This window comes from Emydura macquarii, unplaced genomic scaffold (assembly GCF_026122565.2).
Source record: "Emydura macquarii macquarii isolate MOO-44397 ecotype Brisbane River unplaced genomic scaffold, CSIRO-AGI_Emac_v2 contig_2948, whole genome shotgun sequence".
Classification (NCBI taxonomy): Eukaryota; Metazoa; Chordata; order Testudines; family Chelidae; genus Emydura; species Emydura macquarii.
This window is the reverse complement of record NW_027133085.1, coordinates 800,365-823,193: the sequence shown is the minus strand read 5'-3', so window position 1 is coordinate 823,193 and position 22,829 is coordinate 800,365. Positions and strand designations below refer to the sequence as shown.

General features: G+C 40.3%; 1 protein-coding gene across 1 annotated transcript in view; it reads right to left on the bottom strand.

Moving 5' to 3' along the window:
* GABBR2 (gamma-aminobutyric acid type B receptor subunit 2) overlaps positions 1 to 22,829 on the bottom strand; it is a 761,509-nt gene that overhangs the window by 34,741 nt on the left and 703,939 nt on the right. The window contains exon 15 of the mRNA XM_067569912.1: positions 1,559 to 1,783. Within this exon, the coding sequence (XP_067426013.1) occupies positions 1,559 to 1,783 (225 nt within the window). The remainder of the gene's footprint in view (positions 1 to 1,558; positions 1,784 to 22,829) is intronic.

Below are 22,829 nucleotides of genomic sequence, written 5' to 3'. Positions count from 1 at the left end.
TTGCCAAAGCAGCATGCAGCATCAGTATAGCCTCTCTAGTCAAATGAGTAACTATCCTGTAATTATAGTCTGGAACAGATTTGACAGATTAATTATTATTATTGATATTTAGTATTTATATTCAGGGTAGCACCAAAAGCCCACAACCATGGTGGGCACCATTTTGTTAGGCATAATAATGCTATCCTGCCAACATAGCTACTGCTTTTCGTTTAGGTGGTTTTATTACGTCGGCGGGAGAACTCTCCCCCATCGACATAATGCAGCTTCACAAGCGCTCTTATAGCGACACAACTGTACCAATACAGCTGTGCGCTGTAAGTTTTAAGTGTCCACTAGCCCTCAGATTTGGTTGCACTCACCTTGACTAGCACCTCACTTCACAAATAGCTCACAAGTGCATGGGACTATTTGTGGCCTGACATGCTGCTCATCGGACTCTGGCCCTTTGATTCATTCCATCAGTGCATAATAAATATATCAGAGGATCTCAAAGAAAATAAAAGGCAATTAAATATTGTCTTTCAGGGCACATCAGGGTCAGGAAAGAATTCCTCTCTACGTCCATCACTGAATTGCAGTTGGTGAGATTCATTAGGCTTTTTTGGAAGGGCCCCTCTTTGAAGCATCAGATATTGGCCACTGATGTAGGCAGGATCCCAGATGTGATGGACCAATAGACTGGTTCTGTATTACAAATCCTACGTTCCCATGAGATTCTATCATATGGCTTTCGTTTCTCCTGTATCTGAGCGCTTCACAGTCCTTAAAGTATTTATCCTCACAATACCCCTGTGATGTAGACAGGCACTACTATTGCTGTTTTACAGCTAAGGAACTGAGTCACAGGGGGTTGTCTACACAGCCCATGGCAGCGAGTCTCCCAGGCTGGGTAGACAGATTTGGGCTTGCAGGGCCCATGCTACTGCATTAAAAGAACAGTTGTGTAGGTGTTGTGGCTCAGGCTGGAGCTCAGGCTCTGGAGCTTAAGGAGGACAGTGGACTCCACAGCCCAAGCTCCAGCTGAAGCTTCAAAGCACTGTCTACACAACTATTTTTAGCATAGCAATACAAGCCCTGCAAGGCTGACTCTGTTGACCCGAGCTGGGAAGCTCACTGCAGAGGGCTGCGTGGACATATCCAGACATACAGTAAGGTCATACAGGACATCTGTGGCAGAACTGAGAACTAAATCCAGGTTTCCTGTCTCTGGAGAGCATCCTTCCTCTCTTACATTCCTTAAAAGAAGGAACCAGAGATCCAGTCAAATTACAGATACAAATAATTGGTTCCCATAGACTTAGTGACATAGTGAGAGTGTATCCATTAGAAATGTCTGTATTCAACTTCCTGTACATTTTGCTTTACATATTCACTTTCTCCAAAATCTCATGGAAGTTCACCCCCTCCCCCACTAGGATTCAGAGATAATTTGGCTTGATTTAGATTTATAAACCTCACATATTTCTCTTGCTTGTAGGAGAAATGAAATTAATCTAGAATTACCATACAAAAATCAAGTAACAATGAAAGTACTGGCATAAATGAATTCACCTACCTTAGGTACAAAAACAAGGCAGAGTGTAATGGTGCTGCAGAATATAATGACTAAAGCAACAATGCAGAACTGAACATTGGGTTGGTCGCGAGTGAGGAATGAAACTGCAGCTCCAATAATACACATTATCCCCACATTGTATACGCTCATCCCGATGTATTTGCTGTCATTCAAAGCAGGAATGCTGACATTTCGAGTCTCCCATGCTAAGAAACAACCAAATAACTGAAATGGTAAAAAGAAAGAAAAAAGGTTACAGTTATAACATAATACCACTAATTTACATGAATCAAAAGAGCAGTTTTTATTACGAGCTGTTATATATTTGATATGGTATTTCTTTATGAGCAATTTATGGTTATTGACAGATCGATACAGCATTAAGGACCAGAGATACGAATGGCACAGCACATGATATCAAATTCAAAATATACTAAATCTATCAATAACTACAACAATTAGATTTATATAGCTAATCCTACTTGCAAGAGATAAATGTGAAAAGTGTATTAGCGCTCAGTAGAGATGAGACCGAACAGCCCCAAAGTTCAGGGTTGTTTGAATCTAGGCCCATCTTTAGCTATTAGTAAAGAAATATCATTCCTGCTTTCATTCAAGGAGTCCATTAAAACCCAAATATGGGATGCAGAATTCATTTAGGCTTTTTTTAGCAATGACTCTCAATATATCCTAGTCAATCATTCACTGATTATTATCCCAATTAGTAAACAGCAGTGCTGAGACACATCCTGTGACATGATTCAGACATGTCCCATTGAAAAAAGTAGCACACCAGCTGCTAGGATCACAATTCTGGGTAATGTAGCTGACCTCTGCTCTCCTTTTGCTTCCACCAATGGGAGCGCAGAAGGGGCAGATTAGGGCAGAAAATTTGAAGTGTGGGGCTGCACTGCTGGTGTGGAGCCCTGGCAGGGTGAAGTGGAGGCAGGTATGGGGGCAGTGGCAGTAGGTCAGGGAGGGGTGTTGTGATGGAATGCAGAACCACTGGGGTTTAGCCTGGGAGCCGGGGTACTGCTGAACCGCCTTACCCTTTGTCAGCTTGGGCTGACTTCCCAAGTGACAGCAACTTCCCAACATGACAGCAGGTGGCGTCACACACTTAACTAAGCTATATGAAGACTACCTTAGCCACTCACCAATCCACCAAAGAGTGAAGCAACAGCCATTTACCCTCCACAGTTTCGAAGAACTGCACCAAAGGAGTCTACTTCCAAAATTATATTAATAAGTCTGCTTCCCCCTCAATGAGCAGGAGACATGCATCTGCTTTTGTTACTGAGCTGAGTGTGCCTAAACACTTCACTCAAAAACACACTAGTTAAGATAAAATATTAAACAAGTTTATTAACTACAGAAAAATAGATTTTAAGTGATTATAAGTGGCAAATATAAAGAGACTAGAAGTAGTTACCAAAAGAAATAAACAGAAGACTGTGGTCTAAGTTCTACACACTAACAGGATTTGAATTAGCATGTCTCACCCTTGTTAGCTGGTACACACAGTTTCTCAAACGCAGACTGGACAGCCTTCCCTGCCTTGGACTCTCCTCCCCCTTCCAAAGTCCTTTTGTCTTCCAGATGATCCTTCAGGTGTTTAGTTATAGGGAAGTGAAGCCAAGTGATGATGTCTATGGTTATGGTTTTATGCTTGCCTCTTGTAACCCCAATAAACCCATCGTGGATTGCCTGCATATTGGATTCTGGACCGTTGCTTTCCGGAAAACTGTGTCTGGGAACTGCGAGGAGAGAAAGGTGCGGGAGCCCTAACACTCTACAGATTTCTAGTAGTGGAACATGTCTCAAATATGCCATGGAGTATGCTTATAGCTGAAGAGTGGGAGATCGTGTGCACTCTTAAAACTTTCTATTATACACTGTCTAACCAAGCTTGAAAATATTTGTGCTGACATAGGATTTCCTTTACAGTTATCAGCATAAGAAACAATTTATGCAAAGACCTAAAGTCCTTAGTCCTATCCAAATAGAATGATACAACTCTTCGAACAATTCAGTTTTGATTTGCCCTTACTCAAATGAGATCTGGGAAAAAACACTGGTAGATAATTGCCTTTTATGATGAGATGACTGGCTCTGTGGATGTGGGGAAAGCACTGGATGTGATATAACTTGCCTTTAGCAAACCTTTTGATTCGCTCTCCCACAGTATGGATTGGACGAATGGACTATAAAGTGAATAGAAAGCTGTCTAGATTGTCAGATTCAACTGGTAGTGATCACCAGCTCGATGTCTAGTTAGCAGCCGGTATCAAGCGGAGTGCCTCAGGGGTTGATCCTGGGGCCGGTTTTGTTCATCATCTTCTCTAATGATCTGGATGATGGGGTGGATTGCACCCTCAGCAAGTTCATGGATGACACTGTGCTGGGGAGAGAGGTAGATACGCTGGAGGGTAGGAATAGGATTCAGAGTGACCTAGACAAATTGGAAAATTGGGCCAAAAGAAGTCTGCTGCAGTTCAACAGGGACAAGTGCAGAGTCCTGCACATATGATGGAAGAATCCCATGCACTGCTACAGAGTGGGGAACCAACTGGCTAGGCAGCAGTTCTGCAGAAAAGGACCTGAGGGTTACAGTGGACAAGAAGCTGGATATGAGTCAACAGTGTGCCCTTGTTGCCAAGAAGGCTAATGGCATATTGGGCTGCATTAGTAGGAGCCTTGCCAGCAGATCGAGGAAAGTGATTATTCCCATCTATTCGGCAGTGGTGAGGCCACATCTGGAGTATTTTGTCCAGTTTTGGGTCTCCCTCTACAAAAAGGATGTGGACAAACTGGAGAAAACCCAGAGGAGGGCAATGAAAATGATTAAGGCCACATGACTTATGAGGAGAGGCTGAGAGAACTGGGCTTATTTAGTCAGCAGAAGAGAAGAGTGAGGGAGGATTTGATAGCAGCTTTCAACTTCCTGAAGAGGGGTTCCAAAGAGGATGGAGCTAGGCTGTTCCATACAATGGTGGCAGGGGACAGAACAAAGAGCAGTGGTCTCAGGTTGCAGTGTGGGAGTTCTAGGTTGGATATTAGGAAAAAATTTTTCACTAGGAAGGTGGTGAAGCACTGGAATGGGTTACCCAGGGAGGTTGTAGAATCTCCATCCTTAGAGGTTTTTAAGGCCCGGTTTGACAAAGCCTTAGCTGAGATGATTTAGTTGCGGTTGGTCCTGCTTTGATCAGGGGGTTGGACAAGATGACCTCCTGAGGTCCTTTCCAACCCTAATCTTCTATGATTCCATAATTCTATGACTGATATGGAACCCGAAAATGATTTTTTGGTATGAATCTAGGGTGTGGATGAAGAACTACTTTGTATTTATAAAAGGTTATAATTGAGTGTCAGCCATTAAGGCATGAAGTTTACTATTTCTCCTAGCTGATATTATTGCTATAATAAAAGCAGTCTTAACTGATGGCCAAAATAAGGAACATGAAGATAAGGGCTTGAAAGGTGGAGACATAAGCTGTGATAGCATTAAGTTCAAAACCTATGGTGCAATAGGATCTCCCACTAGGGGGTACAAATTTAGTAACCCTTTAAGAAACCTTTTAACAATATCATGTGAGAATATTTATTTGAATATGAGGAGCTGCTAAATATATGTTTAGTGGTGCAATAGACAAATGCTTTAAATATGATTTAAATATAACAAATACTCTAATATTGATTGAATAGGGGCTGACAGGATCTATACTCCTATTAGAGAACCATGGCAAAAATCATTTCCATTTTAACTTATAGTATTTTCTAATTGATTTCTTCTAGCATTAAGTAGAACATGTAGAATACGAACTTCTAGGCATAGGATTTTTAGTCATGGAGTCAGAAAGGATTTCTTTTAGTTTATTAAGAAACCCAAACTTTGGAATACAGAGCATGTGAATTTTGTGACTTCTTCCAGCTCCCCTTCTGAGGCTGCTTTTAGGAGTCAGTTGACTCAATATGGAAACACAAAATCTCTTGTGACTTGAGAAATACTGTTACTCTAGATAAGCCAGGGAAGGAATAATGAAATCTAGAGTCAACATTCTTCAAATGTACTTGTTTAGTTTTTTCTTTGGAATTGGGAAATAAAAGGAATATATTCCTAATATTTATTGGAATCTCCTCTATTGCTACCTTTGCTTACAGAGAATTGATTTCTTTTGTTAAAACTGACTCATCAGAGGGGTCCCTGAAAAAGGAAATTGTAGGAAGTTGTTTTGGGGTAAGAGTGTTGAACTGGATGGAGTAACTATTCTTTATAATGTCCAAAACCCATCTCTCAGTGGTGATCTTTAGACAATTGCTTTAACATTGGCTTAAATGGTCTCCAACCATAAGGGAAATAGAAGCCAAGATTGGTTTGCTGCCCTTGAATACCATTCCAAACTTGCATCTAACAGCAGGCAAAGAAATAGTGGCAGACAAATTCTTCTGCTTCATTCTGGGTTCAAATGGCCATCTTTGATGTGACTGAGAAGTAGCAAATTGTTGTTGCTGTTGCTGTTGATAGACATGTCTACCTTTGCTGAAGTAAGAAGAAGAGGATGATGAAGGCAATATTACTCACCTTATTCTCTACACCATAAGAGGTGTAGAAAATCTCCTCTTGTAAGAGACCCAGCGATCTAGCTGTAGATCTTGTTTCTTTCATTTTTTCCAATAACACATTAGTCTTTGAACTAAATAGGACATCACCTTTAAACAGAAGGTCCTCAACCTTAGACTTCCTCTCCTGGGGAAATGAAAAGGAATGCTGTTGGGCATGTCTCCTGAGAGATACTGCTGATCTCAAAGACACATCTGAGACATTGAAGGGACACTCTTAGTGCTTGCATGGTAACATTTTGGGTCTCCTTAATGAGGGCGTTCATGAGTCTGGAGTGTTCTTCAGACAGGTTGTTGTTGAACAAAGCAATTTTGTCCCAGAAATGGAACTAATAATTAGCTATTACAGCTAGGTAGTTAGCTATTCAGAGATTTAGAGAGGAAGAAGAGATTAGCTTCCTTCCCAGTGAATCTAGTCTTTGCCCTTCTCTATTGATGGGAGTAGAATGTACACCTCATAATCCTGGTTTTGCAATTCTTTGCATTGTGGCCATCACCACTAGAGAATTTGGTGAAGGATGTATATGAAAAAAAGAAAATCCTTCATATGGAATCTGGTAAAGCTTATCTGCCTTTTTTGTGATTAGCTGTCAAGATAATAGGGGAATTTCATATTAATTTTGCTGGTTGCCATATACTCTCCAAAACTGGCAGAGAAACTTTATTTGTAGAAGTGTTTCCAAATATATAAAAAATGGGGTGCACAGTTTCTTCTAATGAAAATTAAGGTAATTTCAATGTAGAAACCATTCTGTTGATTAATTCCTGGAAATGAATGACATCCTCTGAAGGAGAAGGAGCTGAGGCTACTCCCACATTTTCGTCTGGAGAGGATTTGCCCATAGGTTCCTGGTCATGGGACATATCTGTCTGTAGAGAAACCTCCATCTTCTTCTCATCATCATATAATTTGTCATTAATTAGAGTAGGGGCCTTGTATTCCATTACGGAATCCATTATTGTAGGATCCGAATGTCTTGGATCTGGATGTGCTCTCGAGACTGGGTGTGTCTGATCTGTATAACTTGGATCTGGATGTCACGGATTCAGAAAAACCTCACCAGATTGATGCTGAACAGGAGGCCTGACCCTGGAGGGAGGTTGGTATGGAAGGGCTGGAGCTGAACAATATGTCCAAAGAACCCACTGAGGCCCTTGCCAGTCCTGCCAATTTGGCCAGTCCAGTATCATGGCAGAATCAGGGGAAACCTGCATTTGTAATAGTCTGTGTTCAGTGAAGGCCTCTGAGATTGTGGTTACAGACTATCCATTGGCTCGAGTAGTTCCTCTGAATGTGGATCTGAACCTAAATCTGACAACAAAATGATTAGGGACTCTACTAAGATTGGTATTCTTAATGTGGATATAGGAGAAATTATCTTAGGAGAGTCCAAAGGTGTCTTGGGAGGTAGAGGTAACATTATCAATGGGACATCTGATTTCCTTTTCTTGTGAGAGTATGGAGATGGATTCTTGTTCAATCTTCTTTTCACTGTTGTTATTGCAGAATCCACTGGAACTGAGGAGTGTGGTTTCACAGACACTTGCATGGTCTACTCTATTGGATGTGCTCAGAACTGGTATAATACCAGGATCCGTAGACATCTTCACAACTAAGCTAAGAGGTTGCTCAGTGGACTTTGATTTCCACTCCATGAATACCTGATACATCACCTCATGATCCAAGGAGTCTCTAGACTGCTGTTTAGTCTTGAATTTTTTCTTCCTTGGAACTGAGGGCCTGGTTCCATAGAAGTTCCAGGCATCGATCATTTACCTTCCATGTCTGATTTCCTTGATACTGATACCTTCTTTGGTACCAGGACAGATGACTTTGTTACCAAGTTCTCTGCCTTTTTAGAACTGGAGCTTGGTGCTGAGATGGATGGCTTAAGTCCAAAAGTCTTCCTGGAACCAGAAGGACTCAAAGCTCACCCAGGCCTCTTGTTTTTATCTTCCAGAGCCTTAGAAACTAAGGATCTGGAGATTCTTGCTGATAGGACTTCCTGTAGAAGGGAGACTTGGAGTGTGTTCCGTCTCTCCTTTCTGGCTTGAGGTATGAAAGTACTGCAGATTGAAAAATCAGAGCAAGGAGAATGTCCTTCCCCTATGCACATCAGGGAGCAAGCATGGGTGTCTGAATCTGGGAAAACTGCCAGACATTTCACGCATATCTTAAATCCATGCTTCCTGCTCTTCGGCTCCACCACAAGAACAAGAACTAACACAAACAATAAACATGTACTATCTATAAAACAACAACCCAGGCACTGTAACTAACTGTCTAAAGGATCTTGATCTGTAGAAGGCTCATGTCTGTCAGTGTCAGCAGGTGGAAGGAATTGAGGTGATAACCGCTGCTGAGCCCCCTTTTATTGCCATGCCCTCAGAATGTGCTCAGAGGTTGAGGGTGGGAGAAAAGAGGGGCATATGAGTGATTGACTAGGCACTGCTAGTAGAAGGCTGCACTGTTCAATGGCACTGGTTTGTGTGTATCCAAGAATGGGAATATGCAGAGGACACTCAAAAATGAATCTGGCATGTCCTAACTTTTGAGTGTTTAATTTTTCATCCCTAAAAATGTCCTTTTAACATTGTTTTTTGTGTATATTTAAAAATAGAATAATACACACCTGCACATTAATAATCAGAAAGAATTGGTATTGTTACGACTACAGTGTTCAAAATCACAGTTACTGTTATTACAATAATAAAAGTACAATACTGATTTACCATCTTAGTTTCAAACCAGTATCCTGTAACTTTAATGACCAGAGTTAGTGGATAGTACATGCTTTGCAACCTGTGACTTGTCAGGATTACTAGCATTCCCTGCTATAATCATTACTAATTAGATATTTAGAATTTGTATTGAAATGTGAAAAGATTCCTTTCCAAAAATCATTAGTCTGGAAATAAAGCCAACCAACAAAAATGATGCCAGCATTTACTACAAATAATGGGCATGAGTTTATAGCTAAGGCAGTTATAAAGAGATCAAAAACATCAATTATAACTGGAAAACTGATTTGAATAGGGTTGTGGGAGTTGTGGTTTGACCAATCCTCACTTACAACTGAGCACAGCATGTGAAGTAGTTAAATATCCTCTAGCTCAATAGGAAAATACTTCATTTCTGTGATAACTGAAGAAAGGGAAAAGGTCTAGGTGCAAATGTGTTTCTTTCATAATTGTATGTTATAATTTTGGAAGTTTATTCCTACATCATATTGGCATTTATGACAAAATACTTTCCTCAGGGAGAAATCCTTGCTTTAACAAGAACCACAACTAATTATGGCCAGGGCGGTGCAGAAACAAGGACAAAAGCAAAGAGAGTTGTCCTGGGCCTGGTGAGAGGACAGTAATGGTGTTGCCACATTTCTTGTTTGCCAGTAAGTGTGACTGTACGGAGCCCAGCAAAGAGTCTACGGAGGTCTACTCCCAGGCTACTGTACTAGTGACATGGTGAGAACATCTTGCTCCCTTCTTTCCCCATTTGCCCTCACCATGCTGCTTCCTTCCTTCCCAAGTGAAGGTTCAGCCAAATTGGAGAAGGATGGTTAAGATTGTGGGAAATCTGCCACACTCTATAGTGCCATCTTTGAAGTTAAGAATAGGAGCAGGGAGCTGTTAGTGAAAGATTCTGAAGTCTGCAATTCACTGACAATTCCCATGGAATTAGATCCTAGCTACTTTTGAAAATCCCACTAGATGCTTATCTGCATAGTTAGGTGCCTACCTTAAAAAATCTGCCATTCCCTCCTTTGCTTCAATAAGTCCAGAGCTTGTTGAGCTTCAGAGCCTGTTGCAAGGCCTATTTTGGATCTTCTCTGATGATGTGGGTGAGATATGAAAGGTTGGTTTGTCCTTTTTTTGTGGGTTGGGAAGTCTGTAATTTTTCTTTTTGACATTATATTGATTTGGACTATTATCTTTATCTTTTTTTTTTTTTTTTTAAACTGCAGTGTCAGTGCACTTAGAGAGCCTGTGACTGTACAAATTGAAAAAAAAAAAACCAAGCCCCCCCCCCCCAAAAAAAAAAAAGCCCTCTTCTGAAGACACTGGGGTTACACCACTGTACCTGAGAGGAGAATTTGATTCATTAACAGAAAATCATTGTAAACTGCTGGAGGAAAACAAGACTGTCAGCAATATGCAGCATGGATTTATAAGGTTTAACAAACAAATAATGTTTTTTAAAGAATTACAAAATTAGTGAATGACAGGGATGCAGCAGAAGTACTGTAGCTTGAGTGTAGCAAAGCATTTAATGCTGCCTCTCAAAACTGCACTTGCAAAAGCATTTCCAATTACCTTTGTCATAAGTGCTGTCACACAGAGTCCACAGTGTGTTGTGACAAATGCCAATGTGCTCAGTTGTAGAGGCATCTGCTGGGGTACTGCAAGAACTGGTGTTAGGTACAGACTTATTTAACGTCTTATTACCTTTAACACCTTATTTAATATCAGTGATCTGGAAGAGGAAGTAGAGAACTTCTGTTTTATCTATCAGGCTTTTTTCCTCAATAATGGAATGCCTGGAGACCTATTATATTGTTTGCAGTGCTGTTGTAGCTGTGTTGGTCCCAGGATATGACAGAGAGAAGGCAGGTGAGATAATAACTTTTATTGGACCAACTTCTGTTGGTGGAAGGGACAAGCTATCGACCTGTGCAGAGATCTTCTTCAGGTCTGGGGAACCAGAGTGTCTGAGCTAAACACGAGGTGGGACAGATTGTTAAGCATAAAGGGTTCACACATACTGTAGGAGACCATTTAAAATGATGTGGGCAATTAAAGGTTGTCAGGGAGGGCTGTTACAAATTCTTGTAATGAGCCATAAAATCAGTGTTGCTATTAAGTCCTTGCAGATTTATTACACAGATGATAGTTCCCCTCTCACTGATTTGTTGGAGGGAGCTGGGACTGTTAATCACAGTAAGACTTGGGCTACAGGGCCTGCTGACCTAATTCTAGTAGCAAGAATTCTTCCATAGCTATTTATAACTGATAAGAATAACACTAATGTAATAACACTTAAAATGAACATAGGTGCTCTGTGCACACAGGAGGTTTTTTTTTCCCAACTGGATGCCTGTTTATGATGGTGAACAATTCTTTGCTTATGTACCAGGTTCACGTGCCCCTCTCCTCAATTTGCTGCTTGGCTCATACTGAGCATGCTCACACGGACTAAACATGCTCAGTAACATTGCTGAAGCTGGCTGCCTTACTCTGCCTCCCCACTGTCAGTAGGCACGGATGGTCTCTGGATAATGGCATAGAAAAATAACAGAAAATTTGGCTACTATCCTATCACAAGTCATGCATGTCAATAACTGGAGTTCTATTTTGTCACAGCTTTGGAAACTCTGCATATTAGACCAGGCTGCAGCTTTGCAGATTTCACTAGCTGTTGATAATTTGTATTGCAATAGAGCCTGGGAGCCACTCTCATGGATCAGGACCCTATTGTGTTATTTAGAGACACATAGCTAAAAAGTAGTCCCTGCCTCAAAGCCCTTACAGCAGTTTTTCTTTGGCTGGGATACTTGATAGTTTTTCTTTCCTAAAATCAAGACATTGACAGTTTCTGGCCTGTGGCCCTTTAACTGTCTTAAGTCACTATAAAAATGGAACTCTGCTGTTCCACATTTATTGTCTCTCAGTGACTCAAAATTAAATATGCTCACTTTACAAGTAATTCCAAAAAACTGGTTGAAATTTTCCCCCTGCTATATTTTTTTCAACAAAAGTAGTGTTTTGAGCAAAACAAAAAAATTCTTTGAAAATTTTTATTTTGTTTGAAGTTTTCATTATTTGAAACAAAACATTTTTTGGAAAATCAAAAGAGTTTGTTTTAAATTTTTCACTGAAAAGTAAAACATTTTCCTAGGAGAATTAGGAAAAGACAAATACAAAATTTCCTGTGAAAAACTATTGGCAGTTTTCAACCAGACTATAAAATTATTTTTCTAAATAGCAGCATCTCAAACTCAGTCATGAAATTGAAAGACAAGCTGTGTTCTTTTAGGTTTCACATCATCACCAATAATAGATTCTGGAGCTAGAACATTGTTAAAACTCTTCCGTTGCTGATGTATGAGCCAGAAATGTATCTAGCTCACTCTCCCAGATCTGTGTTTATGTCCAGTGCTTAGTTCTTGCAGGAATGTAGTCAAATATGGCTTGGAATACACAAATGAGGTGAAATTCACCCATTGGTGGAGGCCCACACATAAAGCCCTAAACTCCCACTACTGTCCTGCATAGAGGATGCTGGTAGAGCAGCTGGACAGACTGGCTACATTAATACTGAAAGATATTCAAATAAAGCTCTCCACTTCATGCCCTAGACTTTCAGCCCACAGGGATTGCTTTTCCTTCTTTGTTTTCAGACTTTCTATTCAGATTGTGTCTTTCTTCCCTAGATCATAACAGCTCTTCCCTAATAACTTTATAATAACAACTTAACTGAACATATGGTAAGTAAACAGCCATCTCCTATAACTTCATGTTGTTTCAGACTATGGTTTCTAAACATTAGTTTGCAAAATTTTAAGGTGATCAAACACTTCTGCCACAAACATACTGTAAATTTAGAATGTTAGCAACAGATATAGTGTATTTTATATGTAATATATTAAATACACCTCTGCTAAATAAAATAAATGCTACAATGGAGAGCCAAGATGTGAGACCCAATTACAACTCTTTGCAACTTCCCATACTTGTTTTGGCAGCTTTCCCCTGGTTCAGGTTGTAGGGGATTTATCCAATAAATCCACATACCTTAATGTATCTTTTTACATCCTAAAATACCACCATTGTTTACTCTATTAAAGAAATATGCAGATCTAGTATCAGTATATGTAAAAAACCCACCATCCATAAAACAACCAACCAACCAAAATGATTGTAAGGTGAAACATCCAGGATGGTGCTGTATTCACTACATGCACAAGTTTAAATAGTGTAAAGGAAAATAAATGGACTGAAGCCATTTTCCTCTTGTGGGTATTTTCTTTGGCTACCAAAACATTGGGGAAACAAGGCAAGCAAATAAATTCAAGACAGGTTATTAGGTCAAGATATTAAGACAGGTTAATTAGGACTCAGGTGGTTTACCTGGTTCTTTTACAGTGCAAATTTTGATTCCTCAATGTACAGGTTAAACAAAAGTATCCAGATTACTCATTTCTGAATTAAGTATTAAGAGTACAAATGAAAGGTCCAGATTCTCAACAGTGCTGCAAGATAGGAAAGCCAACCACGCATGTAAAAGCAGTGGTGGAGAGCTGTGCATTGGGAATATACACCGGACAAATTCTCAGCCAGTGCAGTCTGCATGGAGAAATGTATGCAGCTATGTCAGGGAGGTCAGCCAACTGTGAGAGAAATAGTGTGTGTGGGGAAACAGATCTAATATAAACTTAAACATTTTATTTCTCAAATGGGTTTCATTCTGATAGGTTTTAAAGTAACTGTTTCTATCAAGATGTATATTCCAGAAGACAAGCAGTTTGATTTATAGCCTAATTCCAAAACAGAAAGATTACTGTAATTTCTAAGAATAAGCAGCAGAAGTGATGAAACAGATGATAAATCTGAATATATTGTTAATTTTGTTGATGAATGAATGTTGAGTGACTGGTTTTGTTGCTAGGGATTTTTCCAATCAGCTATTTTTAGAGGATTTTTGTGTTGAACTTTGTGTTACAATGTCCTCTCAAGACCCTTTTGCCTGATAAAACCATGCCAACTTCCTCAAAAGTGGTACCATGCTCTGGGATTTTGATACCATGGGGGTCACAGATTTACAGTCTTGGTGGTGTGCAAAAACCTGAGTATTTCAAAATTTGCTGATTTAAATGGCACTCTTCCAAACTGATGCTAGATAAGCATGACCTAATTTGAACTTGAGTGGATCAAGCATAACTGCAAGGTAGACCTTGCACTTGATTTGTCCAAAGGTCCTGGAGAAAGTTGCTTCAAGACAGTGTAAGCAAAGTTTGCAAGCCGTAAAAATCAAGTCCAAGAAGTCTCATCTTTTGAGCCAATAGGCCAACTGAGGGAAAACTAATGTTCCAGAAACTCAAAGACTAATCACCTAGGGAAAAGGCAGACATGACAACCACAAACAGGCCTCTCCAGCCTCTGAGCAAAATCTCTTTCCACCCAAAGGAGGCCTACTAGTGAGAAGAGCTGTGTCAGCAGAACATCACTGTCTGGCTCCTTGACTGTAGTTCCTGCTCCTACTCTCTGAAAGTCCAGAAGAGTGCAAGAGCTGAAGAGTTTGCCCCCCTCATTATCTTAAGGATCTTATTTTTTCTTTTTTTCTGTTTTTGTCTTTTGTTTTTATTCGGTCAGAGGCATCTAGGCCCATTTGTTTTTAGGGTATGGAAGTGAAAGTGTGGCTTTGCACATGCATTTATGTGTGAGCACCCAAAAATTCCACATAGGAAAGGCTCCAGAAAGAAAAGTCTCCACAGGTTGTCTAATGAAATTACTCATTACAGTGTGTTCTGTGTTCTATATCTAAAATTCCTGAGAATCTGGAAATTATCTTTTATAAATTTTGTAAAGGGTTGTTCAAACTTTGCTTATCAAAAGTGTTTTGTAAAGCCTGGTATTATAATTTCTGTTGTGGGGAGGAAGAAAAGGTTAAATATATTACACAGCAATTGAATTCTAAGGAGGACACTTTATAATTTGCTCTGAGGTTGTGGTTCAGAAATTAGATAATAATTTGGTTTCAGTATTAAGATATTTAACCAATTCTAAATTATAACTTTGATTCACTTTAGTAAAATTCTTTAGGTGGGAATTATAAACAACATAATCCCCTTATGCATAGGCATCTTATAAGCAAAATAGGCACCTTCTTAGAATCTTTTCTTTCAATTTATGTGGATTTTTTGTTATTGATTTAATGATTTAACTAATATGATTTAATTCCAATCCAATATTGAGGTTAACTTGTTGATTTTGCTTTGATTTTATATTGATTTGATAGCTGTATTGCTTTATTCTTAGTCTAGATTAATTTTATTAATAATAGCTTCGCTTTGGTGATATGATTTATTGATTTTTATTTTTGTTTAAGTGTTTTAAGAAAGTGTATAAAACTGCTACTGAGTCACATTTCTTTTAATAAACAATGTGGGTCCAGAACCTTTGAGAACCTGGTGGTCCACCTAAAAGCCTTAATTTGTGTTTGGCTCTCACAACATACCCCCAAAATGAGGCATGGTTTTCACAAAAGTATTAGTGCACCATGCTTCATCTATGCAAATATTGGAAAAGGTTGTGTCACTAGTGTAGACAGAGCTGCACTCTGTTCTACTTTAAAGTGAGTGCAGACAATAGCGGTGGCTAGAAACATAGGCACCCTCACACTATACACAAACATGTAATTCAGGGTTCACAGAACTAAAAAGCATCCTACATGATCCACAACCAACAGATCATGAATATGAAACAGGCAGAGGACAGAAGATTTTCACATGATCACCAGAGCAACCTGATTACTGATTAGTAAAAGAGTATCTTCATTTTTCAGCAGCAAAGATTTGTGTGTTGAAAAGGTATCCAAATAATAAAAGATGTGCATTTGGCTAATGGGTATGACCACAATGTACCTGAAGTAACTGTAATTAGTAATGCAGAATAGCATTTGCAACCCTCAACAAATTCAGTCACATATTCTTTTGTAAGCAGAGGAACATAACAGTTGACGTGTGCATATCCAGGATCACGCAAAAGGGCCCATATAAAATCTGACACTGATGAGGCTGGGTGTTTGCCATGTCTCTGTGAGGGCTATGTGACTGGATTGTTAGGCCCTTTGTTAATGAAGGTGGTGACCATCTACGCTAGGTTTACAAGCCAGCTGCAAATTGAGCTTCTGATCTGGGAAACAGGAGCATGCTCATGGGGACTTCTGGAGTCAGTTAGTAGGAGGGAGTTTGAATACTTTCTCTCTAGGCACACTACTACATCAGTAATGATGATGGACAGTGATAGAACAGTTATTATGACTGGCACAGGGTATGTCAGATTTCCCAACTAACTGAAGACAGAAGGAACTTCCTGTTACGAAACGCAAGTTAAAGGCCATACTGGAAGAAAAGATTTGTGGATCTGAAGAAGAGCTATCAACCCTTGTAACATCAGAAATGTTGAAGAGTTCTTGGTCAAACAGATTTGGGTAGCATCAGTGCAGAGCCAGCAAATGAAGGAACTAGAAAGGATAGAAATTAAAGTAAAGATTGGCAGCTTGTGACTAAAGAAAAAAAGACGAGGAATTCTACATGACTTGAAGCAGAAGAATATGGACAGTCCATGAGCTCCCGCAGGGAAGATAACCAGTGAGAAATCTACATAGTTGATATTGAGTATTCAGCATGGCAACTGAATAGAAGGCTTTTGAAGATTTTACAGAGGGAATGGTACTGAGAACTTTGGGGGGAACATACCTGAAGCTGTTTCCTCAGTCCAACTCACAAGGATATCAAGTGTGCCCAAGAGACCTCCAATTGTCCAAAGAGAACAAACAGTTTTCATTGAGATTCCATGTTAAGAACATTTTGCAAGTGAAATAAGAACAGCAGGATGCTGTGCTGTCTTCCTGAAGCTAAGATGAGATGTGACTGCAAAACTGAATGGGATGCTAATAGCATCAGGCAAAACTCCACTACTGACGATACATATTGGCACCAGTGACATGGCTTCAGGTGATACTTCACAGAATATTGAAGACTTCGGAGATCTTGAAAAGGAGCTGAAGGAGAAGAAAGTCCAGATGGTCTTCTCAGAGATTTTCCTGAGGGAAGCTCAATATTCTGGAAGCAAGTGATATGAAGAGAGGGATTGGCTTTGTATAACATTGGGCCAACTTCCATGGTGAGAGGAAGCTGTGTGGTCTGGATGGCCTCTATCTCAATAGTAACAGAAACAGTCTTCTGGGTGGCAGGCTATCTAGGCTAATCATATGGGTGTTAACCTAGCAACAAAAGGGGAGATTGTTAAGGGTGTAAACAGAGAACAAATGCTTAGGCATATAACTCACACTCAAGGGGACATGAATGTAATAAATCAAGGTGTCAAGGGATGCAAAGAGATGAATTTTTTTAGTTGGATGTACATTAATGTCACAAACTAGAGTAATAAACACAAGAAACTGGAAATGATTATTCATGAGAAGAAGTTTGACCTAGTTGGTATTACTGGCATCTGCGGGAGGATTCATGTCATTGGAATATTAAAATCATTGGATGCACCCTATTTAGGAAGGACACTTTAGGAAGGACACATTTAGGAAATACTGGGCCCAGGCAGCCTCACCCCTCCGTGCCTGTCAAGCATGCTCAGGCTGGAGGGGCAGGTTAAAAAGGAGCTTGGAAGCCCAGGCAAAGTGTGGTGGAGAGGCTGCAGGAAAGTCAATTCCTCTCTGGGAATCCAGGCAGAAGGTTGAGCCTGAGAGGGGAGCAGGCCCAAATGCAGTGCCTTCTCCAACCACTACCCCCTTTGAGAACAGGCAGGTCTGGCAGGGCCCTGCTCATTGTGACTTTTTTTATTAGGCTCTTGACGATAGCAGCCATGCCCCAAACTGTAGGAGCACCCAGGTAGGAAGCAGCACAGGGTGGCGGACTTAGATTCTCTGCAAGAAGGACCTTGTTGGTGTTATTACCCACAAGACCCTGGGCTGGGACCTGGGGAAGAGGGAGGACCCAGATCCCCCTCCCAAACCTCACTTAAGGGTAAAGGCCCAGATGCAGGATGACACCAAAACACTTCCAGCCTAGGGGCAGGAACCAGGCACCCTCACCACATCCCCAACAGAGAGACAAGTGGTGGGAGGACAGGTGTACTAGCCACTAGGACACCTGGCCCGCCTCACCCCTTATCACACACATATTAAATAGATTAAAATCTAGTTGACAGATCTCAAAAATGTAATTGCTAATGGAGAACCATCATCAAATGGGTGTGTTTCTGGGAGGAGGGCACTCAGGGATTGGTTCTTGGCCCAGTGCTATTTAATATTTGTATCAATGATCTGACAAAAAAAAACTGTATTGCTAGTAATGTTTGCAGGTGACACAAAGATTGATGGAGTTCTAATGAAGGAGACAAGTAACTCTTACAGAGTGATCTGGATCACATAAGAATGTGGGTATGATTAAAAACAGTGCTTTAATATGGCCAAATTAAAATGATACATATAGGAGAAAAGAAAGCATGCCGTACTTTGCAAGCTGATAAATATATAGACCATACCTAACATGATCCTATGTCTGGCAGTCAAAGCAGGACAAATTCAAACTGGAAATAAGGTGCAAATTTTTAACAGTGAGAGTAATTAATTACTGGAACTTTAAGGGATGTGGTATATTCTCCATCACTTGAAATCTTTAAATCAAGGTTAGATGTCGTCGTATAATAACAAGTTATTGGACTTTATGCAGAAATTACAGGGTGAAATTCTATGGCCTGTTATGCTGTGGGTCAGACTAGATGACCATAATAGAACACTGGACTGGGATTTACAAACCCTGAGTTCTATTCCTGGCTCGGACATTTTCTTCTGGATGACCTCTGCCAAGTAACTTCACCAACGTTCTTCAGTTTACCCATGTGTAAAATGGGAATAATGATACTTACCTCCTTTGTAAAGCATGTTGAGATCCGTTCATGCAAAAGTCTGCGTAAGATGTGAGTATCATTATTACTTCTGGCCTAAAAAGGTATGGTTCTGCAGTCACATGATAAAAGTAGACTGTGACAAACAGTGTACCAGCCAAACAGAAAACAGCAGGGCCTTCAGGGCAATTGACAAGGTGTGTATAGTCATGGTAAGAATATAATGTACAATAAGTATACTCCTTAGTTTGGTTCTTCACATAGAAATACGACAGGAATTATATAAAAACAATAATTAGACAGAAAGGAAAGAAACCTTAGGCAACACAGCTGTAGGTGGTGAATAGACAGGTGCCATGTTGTGGCACCACTTGTCCTCAGCCTGATAATGTCAGAGCTGAATTCAGGTTATGGAAGGAAAACCAGAAAAAGAAAGGCTTATGCCACTCACAGCACCTAGAAACATATCACGGTGTCCATTGTAATGGACACACAGATCATTCAGCATCTACCATTCTTTGCAATATATAACGTGAATGCGCATGTCATCCATATCAGCATCACCATGAATCAAAGATAGATGTGTAATTGAAGGGCACCTTGCACACACAGAAAGGCATGATGTCAGGAATTAGTCTGCTCAACCTCTCTGCTTGAAACACTTAATAAGGGATGGTTGAACACTTTACTCAAAAGCAGGTTGGTGGCTTATGGAGCAATGATGTAAACATGCAGAACGGCAAACAAATAGGGTCACATAGGAAATTAACACAGATATAATCTGGGGCAGTGGTCATTTAACAAGCACAAAATCCATGTTAGCAATACAGAAACAGTGCAGTACATAATCATTGCAGTAAATAATGCCAATTGTCACAAAGCAGGCATAAATCTGTGTGGAGCCATGTTTCAGAAATGTTGATATATTATAAGTATGATATATTATATGCACAACCATCTCTGAAAAATAATACCAGCGCAAGCTTAAAGAACTGTGGCCCATGAGAGTTAGATGGTTAAATACCTGTGAGGATCTGAATCTTGGTACCTAGAATTCAGGCAAAGCTATTGCACACTGTGTGCTATCTTACATTTGGAGAACCATTTGTGGAACTGAAGTTAGATTATCTCCAGCAAATCTTTCTAAATCATCATAGATGTGTAGTTAGGTAGTCATGGTAACTTTTGAACATCAGAATATTTGTGATGTCAAGTTCCCCTAAACTGGATAAAGACAAGATATGTGGCCCACCTACCTATTATTATTTGCACATAAATCATGAAGAAACTGAAGCTAATACAGGAAAAGTCTTCATGCTGTCAGCAAGAGTTTCTTCAGCAGTTGCAACTATTCATGCTCTCTTAAACCACCTCAAGAACTGCAAATGAAGTGTTTTGGGGAATTTGTCTTTGTACAATTTATGAATTCTGTTTGAGATTATGAACTCTCTGCCTACATCTTTATCAAGCTGCAAACTCCATTTTAATTGTAAGGCTGGTCTTTGCCTCACTCCCTGCTCTTTTTACTTCCATTATGAACTAAAATTCCAAATGGTGATGGCACAGGTCTAACAATAGTCATTAAACTTTGAGGATAATCCATTTGAATGAAGCACCTTGGATAAACAAATGGCTATCACCCAGGGCAGAAGTCAGGGCAAAAATGGTGGTAGCTAAGGCCACTCTAAGCTCTCTAACGTAGCCGCTCTAAGCCAATGGGAGAGAGCTCTCCCATCGGTTTAATTACTCCAGCGCCTATGAGCAACGGTAGCTATGTGGGCAGAGAAGCTTTCCTGCCAACATAACGCTGTCCACACCAGTGCTTATGTCGGTATAAATAATGTTGATCAGGTGGGTGGTTTATTCACACCCCTGAGCGACATAAATCATGCCGACATAAGCTGTAATGTAGACTGGATAACAAAGGACTTTGATTACCTGATAAGACTGATCCAAAGGACACCTGACAAAAATGACTGGAAGTGATAAAAGAAAGGATCTGTCACTAGTCGTTTGCAAGAGGGCAGGAGAAGAGATCTGAAAGACTCCATGATGTTCAGTAAGGCAGGGGGAGAGGAAGTGTCCTAGACTCCATAGAAGACTGTGACGTAAGCCCAGAGAATGCTCCTGAGTGATAAGGAAACTGAGAAAGGAAAATGTGTATAGGAGCGTTTATTAATTTGTCTAGATCTGTGTATTAGATCTTCTGCTAATTAAAGTAAAGGATGATTTGCAAAGCCAATCTCTGTTTGCGCTTCAATATCATGTGTCCCTGAAGTGGTGAACTGGGAACTCAGAGCACCCACAAGGTTAGAGCTCTGGGAAAGGGTGTGCTTAAGCTACTGGCGAGGCTGGGGAGGGCAGCACTGGTCCTGGAGCCAAGGACAGCTGGGCTGCTTGATCCCATTTCTGTGATGGGATAACAGACAGAGAGCCCGTGCCCAGGAAGTGTGCCAGAGAGGCCAAGAAAAGAGAGAATGCCACAGTCTGCTCAGTCCAAGGGAAGTTTAAGGGCCTGTAGGTGTAGTGTATTCAGACCCAACCATAGCAGCCTTGTGAGTGTCCCGCAGAGGAATCTCTACCAGGGCTGTGCATTATTTTTCTTTCGCTCATGGAACGCTTTGCTGCTCTGTGAAAACATACGTATTGTTGCTGTATGTATTTATCAATGCATTCATGCCAACATTTTCAGTTGTAACTTCTGATTTTGGGAACCTCAATTTTTGCATTCTGACCGTCAGATACCAGAGACACTTTAAATAATTTTTTCCCCAGTAAATAAATAATAGTCATCATATAGTGCCATCCTAAATATTGCAGTGATGGGTACAGAATAATCAATATCAGCTGCTTAAGGTTAGATCCACAATGGGGATTTGGATTCACTGTTGCAATGTTTAATGTTTAGATGCCCTGTTGCCTAGTGGAATGCACGGCCCTGAGTTCAGCCCCAGGCTCCCTTACAATGCATGGGCTGAGTCAGGTGCCTAAGAATGGGATTCACAAAAGCCAGCGCATTGAATGAGGGGTCACCTAAGCTAGCCAGTAGGAAATGCTGAGGTGAAGGGAGGCGCTTAGGCACCACCTCCTCCTTGTGTTGTGTTTCATACTGGGCCTGATCCAGAATGTGAGATTGGTGGAGGAAAACCTAGTTTGTGAAACCAATGGGGGCTTAGATGTGAGTTAGGAGCAGGGTATCAGGACTTAGGTGGCTTAGTGCATGTCCACTAGCAGAAATGCAAGCACCTAAGAGACTGCCAGCAAAAACATAGGCGATGTGGACTTCAGATTATGGAGTTAGGTGGCAGCTGAGCAGAAGTTTTGAGAATCTAAATTTTGGACTTGTGCACCTAAACTGGCAGTTAGCTGCCTAAATTCCTTTTGTGGATCTAGCCCTTAGTGAATTATGTGAAATAACTGAAGGGAATGTTTATCTTGTTATAGATTGTTGAGTTTTGTATCTCCTTCCAATATTTTTCACAATAATATAACTGGCTTCTATTTTCTGTAACTACTGGCAAAGTATCCATCTTGCATATAGAAATATTAAACATTTGTGATAATGAGATAAAAAATGTAAGTGCATATGTCTGGCTATGCAAAAAAACTACATTAGGACAAAGGGGTAATGATGATAAAAGTGGCCTGATTAGTAAGATAGCATCTTCCTTTTTCAATAGCAGAGATTTGAGTGATGTAAGGCACCAAAATAACAAAAGGTGTGTATTTGGCTAATGGTTATGAAACACCGTGTACCTGAAGTGACTGTAATTAGTAAAGCAGAATAACCTTTGCAAACTTCAAAAAATTAGTCACATAGCCTTTTGAAAACCATGCAATATGGCTGCCAGTAAATGAGGGACAACATACACCAGAATGTCTAATTGACCATAGTAATGAGTAGCTAATGATACATATGCTCTAGTTTACTTTTATGACTATAAATGATGACAGTAAACACAGAAGGTTACACAACATTCATTAGGCTCGGTGCTATCTTACA